Here is a 16,128-nt window from a genome sequence, read left to right as displayed (position 1 = left end):
TAAGAAGGACTTTAATTGTATTGGTTTATTGGCTATAGACCCATGAACTTCATTTATTGCTTAACAGATCGAATCTATGCATTTTTCATGTACGTAAACTTTTTTGTTTATTAATGTAATAGCGATTTTTTGCCATAAGTGGGCAGTGTTACATTGTGTATCCGAACTCAGAGGCCACTTTATTAGATGCATCTATCTTGCACAAAAGCCCACTTGCAAGTGATGTATTACACACAACAAAACAGTTCTGTTAATCAGACTAACTGTTGTTTTATTTCATAAAATATATATGGTCAAAACCAGCAGTGAATCCTACATCAACAAGTGACATTGTACACTATAAAACAATGAAAAGTTTCACTTGACACAGAATAAACATAAATGTTAAGCAACTCTGTACTCTTGAGACTTGAGAAGCACGTCTTTTAAGGCAAATGTACATAGTTCCCCAAAACAGGGGAAGTGGGTTTTTTTTTTATTTTCAAACTTCAGAGAATGCAGAATAGAAACAAACAAACAAAATAAAACTGAATCTGGTTTTACATATTACTAATGCAAATATGTATGCTGCATCTAAAGCAAATGTACCTGGAATATAAATAGAAAAACCAAGTATTTACACTTAAAATTCTGGAGCATTCGTTATAATTTGTCACATAAAATTGTCCTGGTTAATACACTTTCTACTCTTCTAGCATGTGGAACATTTTAATCCTATTAACTAAGACTTAAGCTGCTTACATATCCACAGAAACATGGCTGTCAATACCCACATAAATCAAATCATGTGAGTAGTATATATTTGGAAAGTTAAAATACTTCAGTACTCAAACTTTAATAGTTTATACCAATCTTATTTGTATAATTATTCTTTTATTATTTCTTATATTTTTACTATTTGTAGGTTATAGTACAACTTCCAATACTTGATGATCATGTTTAGCAATTAAATGAATAAATAAATAATATATCTGTATGTAAAACACTAACACAAAATATGATAATAAGAAAAAAAAGTCCTGAATAATAGCCAAAGAGTAAACAATTTGCAGAATAGCTTTGATTGCTCTATCAGTTATATCACAAATTTTAAGCAGTTTCAATCAGTAACCACTTTATACATATCTGGACTGCAATAGATCCACAGCAGATTCAGTCCAAAATTGATAGGATTGTGGTGGGCCCCAAACCACACACACACACACACACACACACACACACACACAAAACTTTGGGCATTTTTTTTTTATTGTAGGAATTTGGGTCTAAGGAACACCCACATAGACCAGAAAGAACATTCAAAACCCAACACTGAAAGCAGATTGAACAGCATACCTGGAGCTGTAAGCTATAAACACCACTTACACTACACTTGCTGCATCCATTTTTATTTAAATTCTTATCTTTGAAAAATAATAATAAAAAATACATTATCTAAAAATATAGTCTTTAGTCGGTGAGTGGTATAGCTTAATCTTGAAAATGAAAAAAATTAAATAATTTGTAGTAGGTGAATACACACATATATCAAGCATATCAACTTCTATACACATATTATCCTCATTAGCCCTCATTGAAATCTTGTGCATCTTCCTTGTATTATTAAGAAGGACTTTAATTGTATTGGTTTATTGGCTATAGACCCATGACCTTCATTTATTGCTTAACAGATCGAATCTATGCATTTTTCATGTACGTAAACTTTTTTGTTTATTAATGTAATAGCGATTTTTTGCCATAAGTGGGCAGTGTTACATTGTGTATCCGAACTCAGAGGCCACTTTATTAGATGCATCTATCTTGCACAAAAGCCCACTTGCAAGTGATGTATTACATACAACAAAACAGTTCTGTTAATCAGACTAACTGTTGTTTTATTTCATAAAATATATATGGTCAAAACCAGCAGTGAATCCTACATCAACAAGTGACATTGTACACTATAAAACAATGAAAAGTTTCACTTGACACAGAATAAACATAAATGTTAAGCAACTCTGTACTCTTGAGACTTGAGAAGCACGTCTTTTAAGGCAAATGTACATAGTTCCCCAAAACAGGGGAAGTGGGTTTTTTTTTTATTTTCAAACTTCAGAGAATGCAGAATAGAAACAAACAAACAAAATAAAACTGAATCTGGTTTTACATATTACTAATGCAAATATGTATGCTGCATCTAAAGCAAATGTACCTGGAATATAAATAGAAAAACCAAGTATTTACACTTAAAATTCTGGAGCATTCGTTATAATTTGTCACATAAAAATTGTCCTGGTTAATACACTTTCTACTCTTCTTGCTTCTGGCTTTCCAGCCCACCATTTATATCCTGTTCCAATCCATCCTGCTTAACTTCATCTTGCTTTACTTCAGCCTGCTTCACCTCATCCTGATTGACACCATCTTGCTTCACTCCATCTTGCTTTATTCCATCCTGTTTCACTCCGTCCTGCAAGGTCACAACTTCCTCTTCTTCATTTAGCTTTTTAGCTGAATCTCTGCATAATCACTCTCCACATTCTGGGGCTTTATAACTTTATCATCTTTCTTTTGTAAAAGTGAAAAGTTGATAGAGGCATAGGGAACTTCATTTGCATCTCCTGTTTCTTGTGTTTCATCCTTTTCTAAGATTTTTAACTCTTCTTCAGTCCCACTGTTAATTATAGATGCATTTGTTGAAAACTCAGCAAAAACTGTGCTTGAAGAGGGACTTGTTCATCTGCCTGGACTTCATCAGACAGCATAATTGCCTATTTAAATATAAAAATATTAAACTTGAAACATTTTAGTAAAATTTTAAACACCTTTGAAATACATTTAGTTTTTATTTATGTTAATTACATTCATCCCTGTATGTAAAAAAAAATGAGGTTTTAGATTGCTCTCCATTAATAGCTGATTTATTATATTAAATGGGAGGCGAGAAATCATATTAATATTTTTTTTATTAATATTATTATTTTTAGCCTTATAGCCCATGGCCTCATTATATGCATAAAATGATTAAGCATATATGCAGAAGCACACTAACTTAAGGGCAACCATTTGTGATTAAATTTTATATGTTTTAAGTACAACCCTAATTCCAAAAGTTACTTTAAAAGTTGGCACAGGGCCAAGTTTCCACTCTGTAGCATTGCCTCTTCTCAGTTCATATTACTATAGCAACTGAGGAGAACAGATGCCGGAATTTTTGAGAGGAATTTTGTCTCATTTGTGTCTGAAACAGGATTCTGATCAACAGTTCTGGGTCTTCTTTGTCATGTTTTTTGTTTTTGTTTTTGTGTGATTCAACAAATGTTTTCAATAGGTTTAAGGTCAGAACTGCAGGCAGGCCAGTTCAGCACAATGACTCTTCTAATATGATATAATAGATACAGTATAAGGTTTAGCATTGCCTTGTTAAAATATGCAATGCTCTCCTTAAATTAGCTTTGGTTAGAAGAAGTGGCATTTCTGGATCATGTTCACATATGACTACTTCTTTGAATGAGAAAGGTTAACCTGCATTTGTGGATGACACAATGTGCTGCGATCACAGACAGTATTTTCTAAAGGTGTTTCTGACCCCATGAAGTGATTTCCTTTGCAGAATCATGCCAAATTAAATGCAGTGCCACTTGAGATTTCTCCTGATTCTTTTAAACTTTTGATGATATTATGTTCTGTAGATGATAAGCTATTAAAAGTCTTCACAATTTGATGATGAAGAGCATTATTTGAAATTGTTCCACAATTTGTATAGGCAAACACTGCCCATCTTTATTCTGAGAGACTCCTGATATACTCTTATTATACCTAATCATGTTACTGTCCTGTTGCTAGTTAACCTAAGGTGTTATAAAGTGTTTCTAGCTGTTTCTTTTTAATAACACTCAATTTTCCAGCCTTTGTTGCCTCATCACAACTCTTTTTTGGCCATCAAATTTAAAATGACCTAATTTCCTCAAATTCCTCTTTCGTTTAAATCACACAGTTCTGATTGATTATTTACTATTTTATTACGTTATTTTTGTTGATTTATTTCTGTTAAATCCATGAAAGACATTTTGAAAATCACTGATCCTAAAATAAATCCACTTTACTCATGCTTAATGAGACCCACATTGATTGTGCACCTTCTCAATCGCTACTTATAAAATGCGATAAATGTGACAAGGAACAGTGTTTCAACAAATTAACCCCTATGGACACCAACGTTAGGAACATTTCAAGCTATGTAATCACTTGACCTGAATGTCTCTAACAGACTGAATGAATCTACCGTTTGGGCTAGTTCTGCTACTTACTCTATATCAGCGGTCCCCAAACCACGGACCGGTTTAATGTCGTACAATATTTTCACGGACCGGCCTTTAAGGTGTGGCGGATAAATACAACAAAATAAAATGATAGGACCGGCATAAAAACTGGTATTTTCTAAATATAATAATCGTGAATCAACTCTGTTGTTTTTTGTTCATCTTGCTAGCTTGGGGGTTTCAATTTAGCGGTAATGTATTATGTGTTACTGGCCGGAACCGCCCCTTTAAGAAGTCATAGACAGATGTGGTGGAGAAAACCCGGTCATTTTCCAAAATAAAACATTGTTCAAAATCAGATAATAAATAAAATGGAAATAATGTAAGTTATGTATTCTTTCTGTGCAGCCTGGTACCAATTGACCCACGGACTGGTGCTGGTCCATGGCCCGGGGGTTGGGGGTTGGGGACCACTGGTCTACATCAAAGCATTCTATGTAACTTTACTCATTTTAGTCACTAACACATGTTCTTTGTTCCAGAAAAGTACTACTATAAGCTACTGGTTAACATTTGATGCATATCGATACAAAATTCTTTCTTTCTTTCTTTCTTTCTTTCTTTCTTTCTTTCTTTCTTTCTTTCAAAAAAAAAAAAGCACAGGAAGAGCTAAAAAACGATACAAATCTTACTTGGTCATGTTTAACAGCCTTTAAGGTAATATGTTCTTTGTCTGCTTTTGTATCTGTTGTTCTGCACCTGCACAGAAAATGTGTGAAGAACTATTGTGAACAAGTACACAGGCTTCTGTAAATGTATGTAAACCACATATTCATGACAATTTCTGTGAAGATGAAAACGCTTTCAATATCAGCTAGAGTACTGTTTATTAATTATCCTAGACTTCTGTGTTTCCATGTCAACACATGCACAAAGACATGCAATATATAAAAACATTTATACATAAATACTGTATTGTTCTTATCAGAAGTGGCAACAGGAAGTAATACACAGACAAGTCTCCAGTAGCTATAATATAATAGTATATGCAAAAAATGACATAATAATAATTGAAAAGTTAATGTACATTTTTCTTCAATCACAACATTTGCTACTTTGACAACAGATGAACTAACAATTCAGAAAATAATTTTAATGCAATCATAAAATCAGAAACTAGAGTTTCATTATATATAAAATGTTACTGTACCTTTTGCAGATAAGCACAGTGCAAAACACAGTAGAGAAAAGAATTGATGAAAAAATCATTCCCATAATAAATGGGAGAATCATCCCACTAACATGTGTCCAACCATTTCTTTTTCCTTTGGCTCCAGATTGCAGGTCTGTACAAATTCACAAGCAATGTTGAATAAAAACATAACACAGATTTAAACATTAGTGTAGGTGCAATAGCTTAATTTATTGGTGCAGAACATACTGTGATCACGCTCATTTTTAACTTATTTATAAATAAGTATAACTCTGTGTGATTGCTATCTTATCTTTGATTGTTTCACACAATTCTTATCTTTTCTTAGTTCATCTTTTTTCTATATTTGTTTTTTACATGTGCAATGAGGAACCTGACTCATTTTGCAATTACAGTAATCTGATTAGTTCTAAACATTCCCCAAAATGCAAGTTACAAGTTACATTACAATGCAAAATAAATGATAGCTACTTTCACTTTATCATTGTACAGTGGAGAGAATTCATTTATTTATTTACCTTTATGTCTTAAGACATGAAAGATCCCAATAATAATGTTTAGACCATGCATTAAATGTTTACATCTTAATAAAATGTGACCATGTTCCTAAAAGTCAATACTCAGTATCTGTTTGAGTAAACGAAGACTTCTGTGTGTGTTTTGTTGTAAGATTACTGTAGGTTCAGCCTCAAAAGCACCACCCATAGGATCAGGTCATTGTTTAGTAAGCTTTTTTTATTCTCATTTTTATTTACTCAATATACAGTGCACTTAAAAGTATTCTAGTTTTTCTAGCTGCTAGCAAAACAAATATTTGTATTAATTTAAAAACAATTTAATAATTGTTGGTGACTTTTCATTTTAATAATTAGTAAGACTCCTTAAGAACAGCAATTGTGTCCATTCTAGATTCAGTAGGAATTAATCTGAATGTTTTAGGACCCACTTATAGTGGTGGACACACTCTCTATTTAATACTAACATTTAAATTCAATATAAAAAATATAGTCATAATTTCACAGTCTGTGGCAATCAGATCATTAACTTATCTCTTTTAAAATCTACCTCAGTCATAGCATAAGTACCTCACCATGATACCGTGTTAAGCGTACATTCACGTCAACTACAGCAGCGAATTTTATCATTATTCTTCCAGAGTGATCAACATTAATTAGATCTCTGTCTGATCCCGCAGCACTCGACTGAGCCACTGAATGTCTAGAAATAACGTTACATTACACTCTAGATCAAGGGTCACCAACGTGGTGCATGTACTTAGTTGGAAGCACCTTTGGCAGCAATTAGAGCCTCAAGTCTTTTTCTATATGATGCAACAAGCTTTGCACACCTGAATCGGGGAACTTTTAGGCCATTTTTCATGGCTAATCCTCTCATGCTCAGTCAGATTGGATAGGGGAACCGTCGGTGGACAGCCACTTTCATGTCTCTCCAGAGATGTTAAATAGGGTTCAAGTCAGGGCTCTGGCAGGGCCATTCTAGGGTTAGTATTCACAAAATTATCCATGTACTCCTTTGTTGCTTTGGCTGTGTGCTAGGGTTGTTGTCATGCACTAGCGCAGCCAGAAATCACAATGTGGGTGGGCGCAGAGAAAAACATGTGGGGTCCCTAGCTTAAAATGCATATATTATCAAAATGGGCCAACACAACTACACCTGTTTGAATACCGTTCAATCAGAGCACAAGCCTTTATGTCATCATCAGCAGTGTTAAGAACATAACGATAAGAACGCCATTAGTACGGCAGCCTCACCACACACATGCATCTGACAGATGCAGCACAACACTATTATCGAATCAGAAGTACAGTAGTGGATAGTACAATAGCAGACAGAATGTAAAAACAATGCTTGGTCATAGGCTGGCTCAGCGGCCACATAAATGACCTAAAAAACAGCGAATAGCTAGCTACTGTACATAGTAGGAAAATGTTGCTTGGCTTACTTGTGATTATACCAAGAGGTGACGTATATACCTGTACACTGGTGTACAGGGATGGTAGACGGTGGAGAATGGAGAGCTGCTGGTGATGGAGAAATAGGTGAATTAACATTAGCTTCAGCAGAGCTGTTCAGCTCCTTACTATTTGAAATTGGTGGCTTCGAACATCTGAATTCTCTTCTGACTGAGAGGTGGGTGGGGCCAGGACCATCCAGGCACACCCATAGATACATGACTGTGGTCATGTAGGAAGGTGTCCTAAACACTGTGAAACTGTCTTTAATCAATTCAGCTTTCCCTCAGCCCTGACCAGTTGCCAAGTCCCTGCTGCAGAAAAACACCCCCACAGCATGATGATGTTAACATGTAACATTTAGAACTGAGCCCAAACATTTCAGTCTTGGTTTCCTCAGAACGGAGAATCTTGTTCCACACATTCTGAATGTCCATTAGGTGCTTGTTAGCAAACTCAAGTGAGCTTCCAAGGGTTTTACGCTAGAGTCTTCTGTCTAGCCACTGTGCCATAAAGCCCTGATCAGTGGAGGGCTGCAGTGATGGTTGTCCTTTTGGAGGTTTGCCACTGTGCTCTTGGGAATCTTCAATGAGCAGAACTCTTTGTAGCCTTCACAAGTTCTGTGCCTGGCTACAATCCTGTTTCTGAGTTTTGAAGAGAGTTCCTTTGACCTCATGCCTTGGTTATTCCTCTGATATGCATTGTCTGATATGCAGGTATGTATCTTTCCAAATCATGTCCAATCAATAAACCTGGACTAATCAAGGAGTAGAAACATCTCAGCAGAGATCAAGACAATTGGAGCTAATTTTGTGTTGTTGCAAAGTTTTTGAACACATTATGTAAATTTTATATTTTATTTTTTTATTTTTTTTAAATACATTTACAGAATTTATTTTGTCATCATGGGGTACTGAGTGTAGATCAATGAGAAAAATAGATTTGAAAGATTGTTGTGTCAGGCTGCAATACAAAAGAAAAATTGCAAAAAGTAAAGGGGATCTAAATACTTTACCGAATGCACTGTACATCGTAGCAGTATGTGTGGAAATTACTTTAGGTTGGTAAAACACACACACGTTTACATTTGTGGCATTTAGCAGCCGCACACACACCCACACACACACACACACACACACACACACACACACACACACACACACACACACGCAATGGCCATTGAGGAATTTTGCTTGCATATGTAAGCTATTTAAAACTATGCAGATGAATATATCAGGACATGAAAGCTAAAATTCTGATCTAGAAAGAATTATGAAGCTTACCTGGTGACTGTGAGGTATTAGTTGAAGGCATCGTCAATTTGGTGATGTTTGTCGTTTCATCTGAAGTGGCTAAATAGGATATAATATGTGAATTGCAAACAGCATCTGGCAAATGTTATTGAACATTAATCACACTAATAACATCCATAAGCCTAGATCTATTTTATGATTTGAGTTTAGTATTTCTTATTTCTTTCTTTCTTAAAGTTATACATGTAGTTATATTAATAGGCTACTTGAGCACTTTTGTTAAGTGGAAAATAGGTGAGACATTCCAAACTTCCTCTCACTAAGACCAAAATAACAGCTACTGCTTAAAAAAGAGACAAACTAGTTTTCTACAAATGACATGTTCACATGTAATATTTCTGTAAGCCTTTACATTTCACCTTTGTCATTGGACAAAGGGTCAAGAGTTCCATGTATGTATGTGCCATGTAAAACAGTTTCAGTGCTATTCTAAAATGATATTATTTGAGAAGTGGCTTAACACTATTGCTGTAAAATTGTAAGAGAGTGATGCTGAAAAAGAATTATAAGTATATGTGAGGAACACTGCAACTAGATGTCATAGAAAATTGTTAGCAATGATTATATTATATACATTATTAATTGAAGAATAGAACATCTACAAAAAAAAAACCAACTAAAAAGTTGCTCATGTTGTCTAAAACATCTATGCAGATAGAATTCAGCATTATTTGATAAATTCAGTACAAAAGTAATACAGTACCTTGAATGAGGATGTTTGAAACACTTGAAATGTCTAATACAGGGGTCACCAACGTGGTGCCCAAATGGCAAGGACCACATGAGTAGCCCGCAGTCCTTTCTAAAAATAGCTGTTTCCTACTTTGTTAAATCATTGTTGATAATTATTATGAGAAATCATTAACATGATCAGTGTCTTCACATAGTTGAATATAATTAATTATTAATAATAACATAATAAAAGTTAAATTGAGAAAATTTGTTATTTCAGATCAAACTGAAAACTGTGTGTATCAAACTGGTTTATCACATTTATCGGTACCCAAGAAGTAGCGCTCAGTTTTAAAAAGGTTGGTGACCCCTGGTCTAATATATTATCATAAAAAAGAGGTGTGTTACTGTATAAAGTAAAGAAGTTTGTATGTACAATCTATGTAGATGAATAGATCAGTAAGTGCTTAAATTCTGATTTCTTGCCAAATTTTCATATAAGGTTGTGCTGGGTAAAAATGGAGCATTGTTAAAATGTTATAGATCAATAGAAAGTAATTGTGGCAGCGGGGGCGTGGCCGAGCGCTGGTTTGTGAATGAAGGGCGAGGCTGGGAGCAGTTAGACATGGGATTACCTCACCTGAAGCTAATGAGGTCTAATGAATGTTCTCTCTTTTCCAGTGATCGGAGGGGGCATTTAAGGAGGAGAGCATGGAGGTGTGTGGGTGTGTGCGTGGGCCAGAAAAGTGCTGCATGTAGCACTAAGCAGACAGACCTAAAATAAATAAAAGTGGCTGTCGAGCCTTTGCACCTCACCTGTCGTGGCGTTGCTTATTTCCGTGCTTATACCCTCTCCCACAGTAATACTTTCACTGGACAGGCTTCTATCACCGCTTGTACTCGTCTGATTACTTTCATCATTATCACCTTAAAAAGAAAATGCTTGTGTTACTATGTAAAGAAAATTAGTTTGCATATTTGCGTGATCTCTTGTACATGCAAGTCGTTCACTACTATATCTAAGTGGATAAAAATATCATATATAATATGTATGTTTATATATATATAAAAGCTGAAATGCTCTCTTCACAAATTTGTTATCTCATCTCAAATTAAAATATCTTCACTGTATATCAAAAACAATAGAATTAGCATTGTTGTTCCAATAATTTTGGAGGAAACCATATGTACATTTGCTATTTAATTAATTTACTTAATCTTTTGTCTTTGACTGTTTCCTTATGTCTTTCATTTGCTGCTTGGAGGATTCCCAGAACAAGAATTTCATTGTATCTTTGTATGCTGTAACATACGACATATGACAATAAACTGAATCTCGACAATAAACTGAATCTTGAATCATAGGAGTTTATCTACGTGGAGAGGATCTCATATTATTTTGGTAAACAAACACATGCACACAAAAACACGAACACACATACAAAGGTTTTGTTGACCAGGATGAAGCATTGTTTGATAAATGAAATAGAAAATAACTTGTGGGAAGCTGGCTTCAGTTGTAGTGCTATTGCTATTATAATTTTCTCCTTAAAAAGAAAGAAAGTGGTGTGTTACTGTATGTAGGAAAGGTGTTTGTATAAACACGTAAGCAGTTTAACAATTTGCAGATGAAAAATATCAGGATATGAAAATTCTGATCTCTCATCTCATATTCATCATTTCATCTCACACCCAAATCTCTTCAGTGTACCAAAAAGAATCGTCCATTTCATTCTACCTCTGTAGTAACAGTATAAAGGAAGCTTCAATTATTTTGGTGAAAACACACAAACAAAAGAACAATTGTGTTGAACAATGCTGCAGCATAATTTGCCAAATTAAGCAGAAAAGTTCTTCTTGTCTAAACCTTGAACCCCTTCAATAAAAAGAAAATGATTACTGTGTGAAGAAAAAGATTTTGCATGCAGGCTGTTTAACACATCTTTGTGGATAAAAAAATGAGGATAAAAAAAGCTGAACTTCGAATCTCTTGTCTCATATTCATTATCTGATTTTAAATTAAAATGTCTTCAGTGTATACCAAAAGCAAAAGAATCAGCATTGTTGTTCCAGTACTTTCGGAGAATACCATATGTGCCTGTCTACTCAGTTTTCCAAAAGGTGCTACAGACTGACTAAAACTTTGTAGCCTGATAATGAACAAAGACCTGCTGATCCTACTTTTTTGATTAATCAGGAAGCTTTTGATTATTCTATTTTTTGTTTATTGATTATACATAGTAGAAAGATGAGAGGACTTCATATTATTTTGGTAAAAACATACAAACACACAGAGTTTTTTGGGGTTTTTTTTTAGTTTTTTTGAGCATTGCTTGATTAATTTAGTAAAAAAGTGATGCCCAGAGGGGAGATGATTTTATTTGTACTTGTTGGCCATACAGTTCCAATACTTTTTAAAGGTACTTGAAAACTATTCTCCATCCATAGTAACAGTTTAATGGGAAAGGTTGTGTTGAAAAATGATGCAGCACTATTTGGCAAATTAAGCAGAAAAGTGATACCTTGAACAGAGGTATTATTCTAACTGTGCTTAATTTGGGAGCTTTTTATTATTCCAGTTTTTATTTATTCCGTTTATCCAGTAGTCATAAGAGAGTACCTTGCATTATTTTGGTAAAAACACACATAAAAAATGGTTGTGCTGACTAATGATGCACAATTTTTTGCCAATTTAATAAAATAATAGAAAGAAATACCTGAATTAGCTATTTTTTGAGAAGTCGTCATAATCGTCTCATTATGTCCAACAATATTCGCTTGAAAATAAAAAAAAGGTGTGTTACTGTATGTAGGAAAACTGTATGTAGTTCGCATGCACATGTACTGTAAGCTGTAACACTTTGCAGATCAAAATGTCAGGATATAAACGCTAAAATTCTGATCTTTCATCTCATATTCATCTTTTGATCTCACACCCAAATGTTTCTACTGAATACCAAAAGAGTATTGTCTGTGCCGTTCCAACACTTTAAAGGGAAGCACAGGTGTCAGTCTACACGATTTTCCACATCCATAGTAGCAATATAAGGGGAGCTTACATTACTTTGGTGAAAACAAGTAAATAAAAGGTTGTGTTAAGTAATGATGTAGCATTTTACAATGTATTTAAAAAAGCGATACCTTAAATGGAGGTTTCATTCCCCTTGAAAGAAAAAGGAAGTTTGCATGCACTAACTAATTTATTCTTTACTGCATTACCTAAAAAACAATATGAAATATGTACAGAATGGGTAGAGTGGTATACATGCTATGGCAATGAACAACACCTACCTTTGCTCTTTGGTGTGAATGTAAAAAGCAAAATGCAGATTATTAGTATATTCATATTTCAGGATTCACTCGGACCCAAAGACAGATCTGCACATAATTAAAAACATGCTTACTGTTCATACACTTGTCTCTTTATAATTATAATTCAGTAGGAGATTGTTTTATTAGTGTATTGAGTAATGATTTTGTATCCTCTAAAGAAGAGATTAACATTTATTGATAAACCATGAGCAGTGTCAGCATTACAGGATAAATAGTGAGAGCCACAGTATGCCTTTCTACTATTATCACTACTATTACTATTACTATTACTATTATCTCTAGCATTTAACCACCGCATTTGGGACTCACAGCTGAAAATGCCCTACCTACATTTGAATGTTAACAGTTCCTGAAAAAGGTGAACTACATACACAATTTAAATATATTTTTAAAGGAGACACTTTGAGCTTTACTATCAATCATTCAAAATTGATATTGCTTAAAAAGATAATAATTTATAGATGATGAAGTACCCTGAATATTCATTACAAGCCAAACAAACTTACCTCTTCTTGTCACAGCCTGGTTTTATTTAGTGTGCTTACAGAGTTTGTGTGTTGGTAAAGGCAGTTCGTACTGCTTTCACATCCTCCTTCACACTTATAAATAAAAGTACTTCCACCTTTTACACACTTCAAAATATTTCTTTTCACAAGCCAACTCATGCATAACTGAATACTACCCTGTTTTCTTTCTTTCTTTCTTTCTTTCTTTCTTTCTTTCTTTCTTTCTTTCTTTCTCTTTCTTTCTTTCTCTTTCTTTTCTTTCTTTTCTTTTCTTTTCTAAGTCTTTATTACTCTTGAAACACCATCTGAGATCCCAAGACCTTTAAATATAGGTTTTATCAAAAAGTAAATCTTTTACTTAATACCTTTCGAATACTAGCAGTGTTCACAACAGGCCACTGCAGAGGAATCCCTATCCCAGCTAGGTCTTTTTTTTTTTTTTTTTTTTTTTTACAGTGGATATGAGATACGGAAGCTGAAGTGTACCACAGACTTCCTCTGTGACACTCCCAGCAAAATGTGTTGCGCAGCACAACGGTAACATCTTTAGAGTTGCCGTTCTCCAGAGAGCAGGCCAAATAAGAAGAATAAGGAACAAAAATACTGCTATGATCTCTAACAATATAATCAGACTCAGTTAAAAAATAGCAGTTGTGGTGTCATATACACTAACACCAATGTCAAATATTTTGCATGTTTTTTGTTTGTTCTTCAGCAGATTTTACTGATCCATTTTTCCTGGTAATAACCTTTACCTATTAAAATTCTTTCACATTTTAATAAAACAAAACATCAAGTAGATGATTTTTTTTGGTCCCCATCTTGTTTACTTTATTTGTTTGCATTAAAGATGGCATTAAAGGTGAAAGTTTTTTAACAACAAAAAAATAAATCATTCAATCATATGCTCGATTAGCTCTGAACTATGCTGTGTTGCCCATTGGTTGCAAAGTCCCTGTCAAAATTTAAACTTAAATAAAAGTAAATTAAATTAAATTAAATTTTAAAAATCCATCGTTATTATCATCACACAGTCAAATGCTTACAAATACTCTTTACAATACACAAAGTGAATAATTAGACTGGACAACCAAAATTTATCTTCTAAATATATCTATTTTTATAAATAAATTGGTTATTAACTGCCTGTTTTATATTTCTGTGCTGCAAATCCAGCAAAAAACCCTTTTATTAGGTTTTAAAGGATTCACATCAGAGAATAGATGCGTATTTACATATTTCATATTTCTTTATATTGGTGCTTTTTATGAATTCTTTACAAATATAAGGTGAGTAATATTATGTTAAGTATTTAGTTAAGTTGAGTTGCATATGTTAATATTTGAGATATGCACATATATTGAACATATTGTTGAATCTGATATAACCACAATAGAGGGTGTTAAAAAGATAATAAATAATACATATAATTAAAGCACCCCTGGGTCAACTGATAGTTTCAAAGTGATGGCTTTGTGTTTTCATTTCAACAGATATGACTTCCTCCTTGCTTTAAATATCTTGGGTTTGATTAGATTTTCTTCTGTCTTCTGGTTGGTTGGTTTTCTGAGTTTACCCTTAGAGTGAAGAGTTTTAAAATTACATTTAAACGATGAAAAAAAGATTGGAGCATCGTTGAAACAAAAGAAATGACAAAATGTAATAAATTAAGAAAGAAGAGTGTAAAAGTCTGTTCTGTTTGCCATGTGTCTTAAATGTGTAGAAAGGCAAAGTCATGACACAATTTCCTCTTTACAACAGTATTTCACATTGCAATAGCAATTCCTTTCCCTCAATAAACAATATGCTTCAAAAGCAATTTTACTTATCAAAAATGCAGATACGTCCACTAATCACCTCTTAAGCTTAAATGTGACATTTGACAGGGAAAAAAAATACATCATCACGCTAAGAAAAACAGAAAAAAAAAAAGACCGATAATTAGTTAGCCATTCATTTAGCCCATGTCAAAGAGATTCATTGGGTAAACAATATCCTTATTTACACTTACACTCTTACAATCACTTAAGGGCATGTCATTACAAATAAAAAATGGATACCATGGAGTGCTTATCATGGTACAGTTTGAAAGTGGCCAAGAGATCCTCTGGATTTGAGATAACATTCTACTGGAGATAGTGCTAGAACATTGAGACATGCTGCATGTCTCGTTCCCTGATGCTTCGGCTTGCTGCGGACACAGTGTAAATGACCTCTAGTGGAATAGTTTTGCGATAAAACCAAAGCCTGTTCTTCTTTAACAAATACTTAAAATTAACAGTAACATTAATATAATAGTGTACATGTTTTTGCACAACCCTTTGCAAGCCCATTTAGACCCACTGTTGCACAATGTCTGATGCAACAATAAGACTGAAAGGTACAAAATATGGTTGTGTGCAGGGACTTGCACGTCTTCTGTAAAATAGATTCAAATATTGGTCCAAGCCAATTGGATTTGTTCAATTTTGGCATGCTAAGTGCTATAAACTAAAGCACATTGCACAAATCAATTTGTTAGGAACTAGAGGCCACTGTATCCCTTTCAGCCGAGGCTTCAGGGAAGGATCGCCATTCATTTAGCTTTGATCTCTGAGTAGTCAGTGGTGTCATCCCCCCTCCCCAATCCTCCTTCTCGGGCCCGTCCGAGAAAGTTCAGCTCTTGCCTCGCCATTCCTGCAGCCGATCCAACATGCTGGTAATCGCTGTCTTCTCCCTGAAATAACAGATCAAGGCATTATTGCATTGAGAAGCAATTGCTAGACAGCCTCATACATTTTTCCCAATGTGTATCCTTATAAAATAATGACATGAGTTGGCAATCAAAAGCAGGTTGTTAGGTTAAACGTAGCAAAGCCAAAAGATGCCAAGCATTGG

General features: G+C 34.2%; 1 protein-coding gene across 11 annotated transcripts in view; it reads right to left on the bottom strand.

The window, feature by feature from the left end:
• Window positions 1-1,230: 1,230 nt before the first annotated feature.
• The window catches only part of mag (myelin associated glycoprotein), a 30,444-nt gene continuing 15,546 nt past the window's right edge, over window positions 1,231-16,128 (bottom strand). For 8 of the 11 annotated variants that reach the window (XM_046862628.1, XM_046862635.1, XM_046862633.1 and 5 more), the window contains 7 exons: window positions 13,252-15,967; window positions 12,704-12,790; window positions 10,229-10,339; window positions 8,711-8,779; window positions 5,452-5,587; window positions 4,934-5,000; window positions 1,231-2,750 (listed from right to left, as the gene is read on the bottom strand). In XM_046862628.1, coding sequence (XP_046718584.1) covers window positions 15,827-15,967 — 141 coding nt within the window. In that variant the 3' untranslated portion in view covers window positions 1,231-2,750; window positions 4,934-5,000; window positions 5,452-5,587; ... (2 more) ...; window positions 12,704-12,790; window positions 13,252-15,826. Of the gene's footprint in view, window positions 2,751-4,933; window positions 5,001-5,451; window positions 8,391-8,710; window positions 8,780-10,228; window positions 10,340-12,129; window positions 12,190-12,703; window positions 12,791-13,251; window positions 15,968-16,128 lie in introns of all 11 variants that reach the window. The other 3 variants (XM_046862630.1, XM_046862631.1, XM_046862632.1) reach the window with 3 other exon arrangements.

Source organism: Silurus meridionalis, chromosome 12, assembly GCF_014805685.1.
Source record: "Silurus meridionalis isolate SWU-2019-XX chromosome 12, ASM1480568v1, whole genome shotgun sequence".
Classification (NCBI taxonomy): Eukaryota; Metazoa; Chordata; class Actinopteri; order Siluriformes; family Siluridae; genus Silurus; species Silurus meridionalis.
The sequence above is the reverse complement of the archived record's forward strand: the minus strand, read 5'-3'. Positions and strand labels throughout refer to the sequence as shown.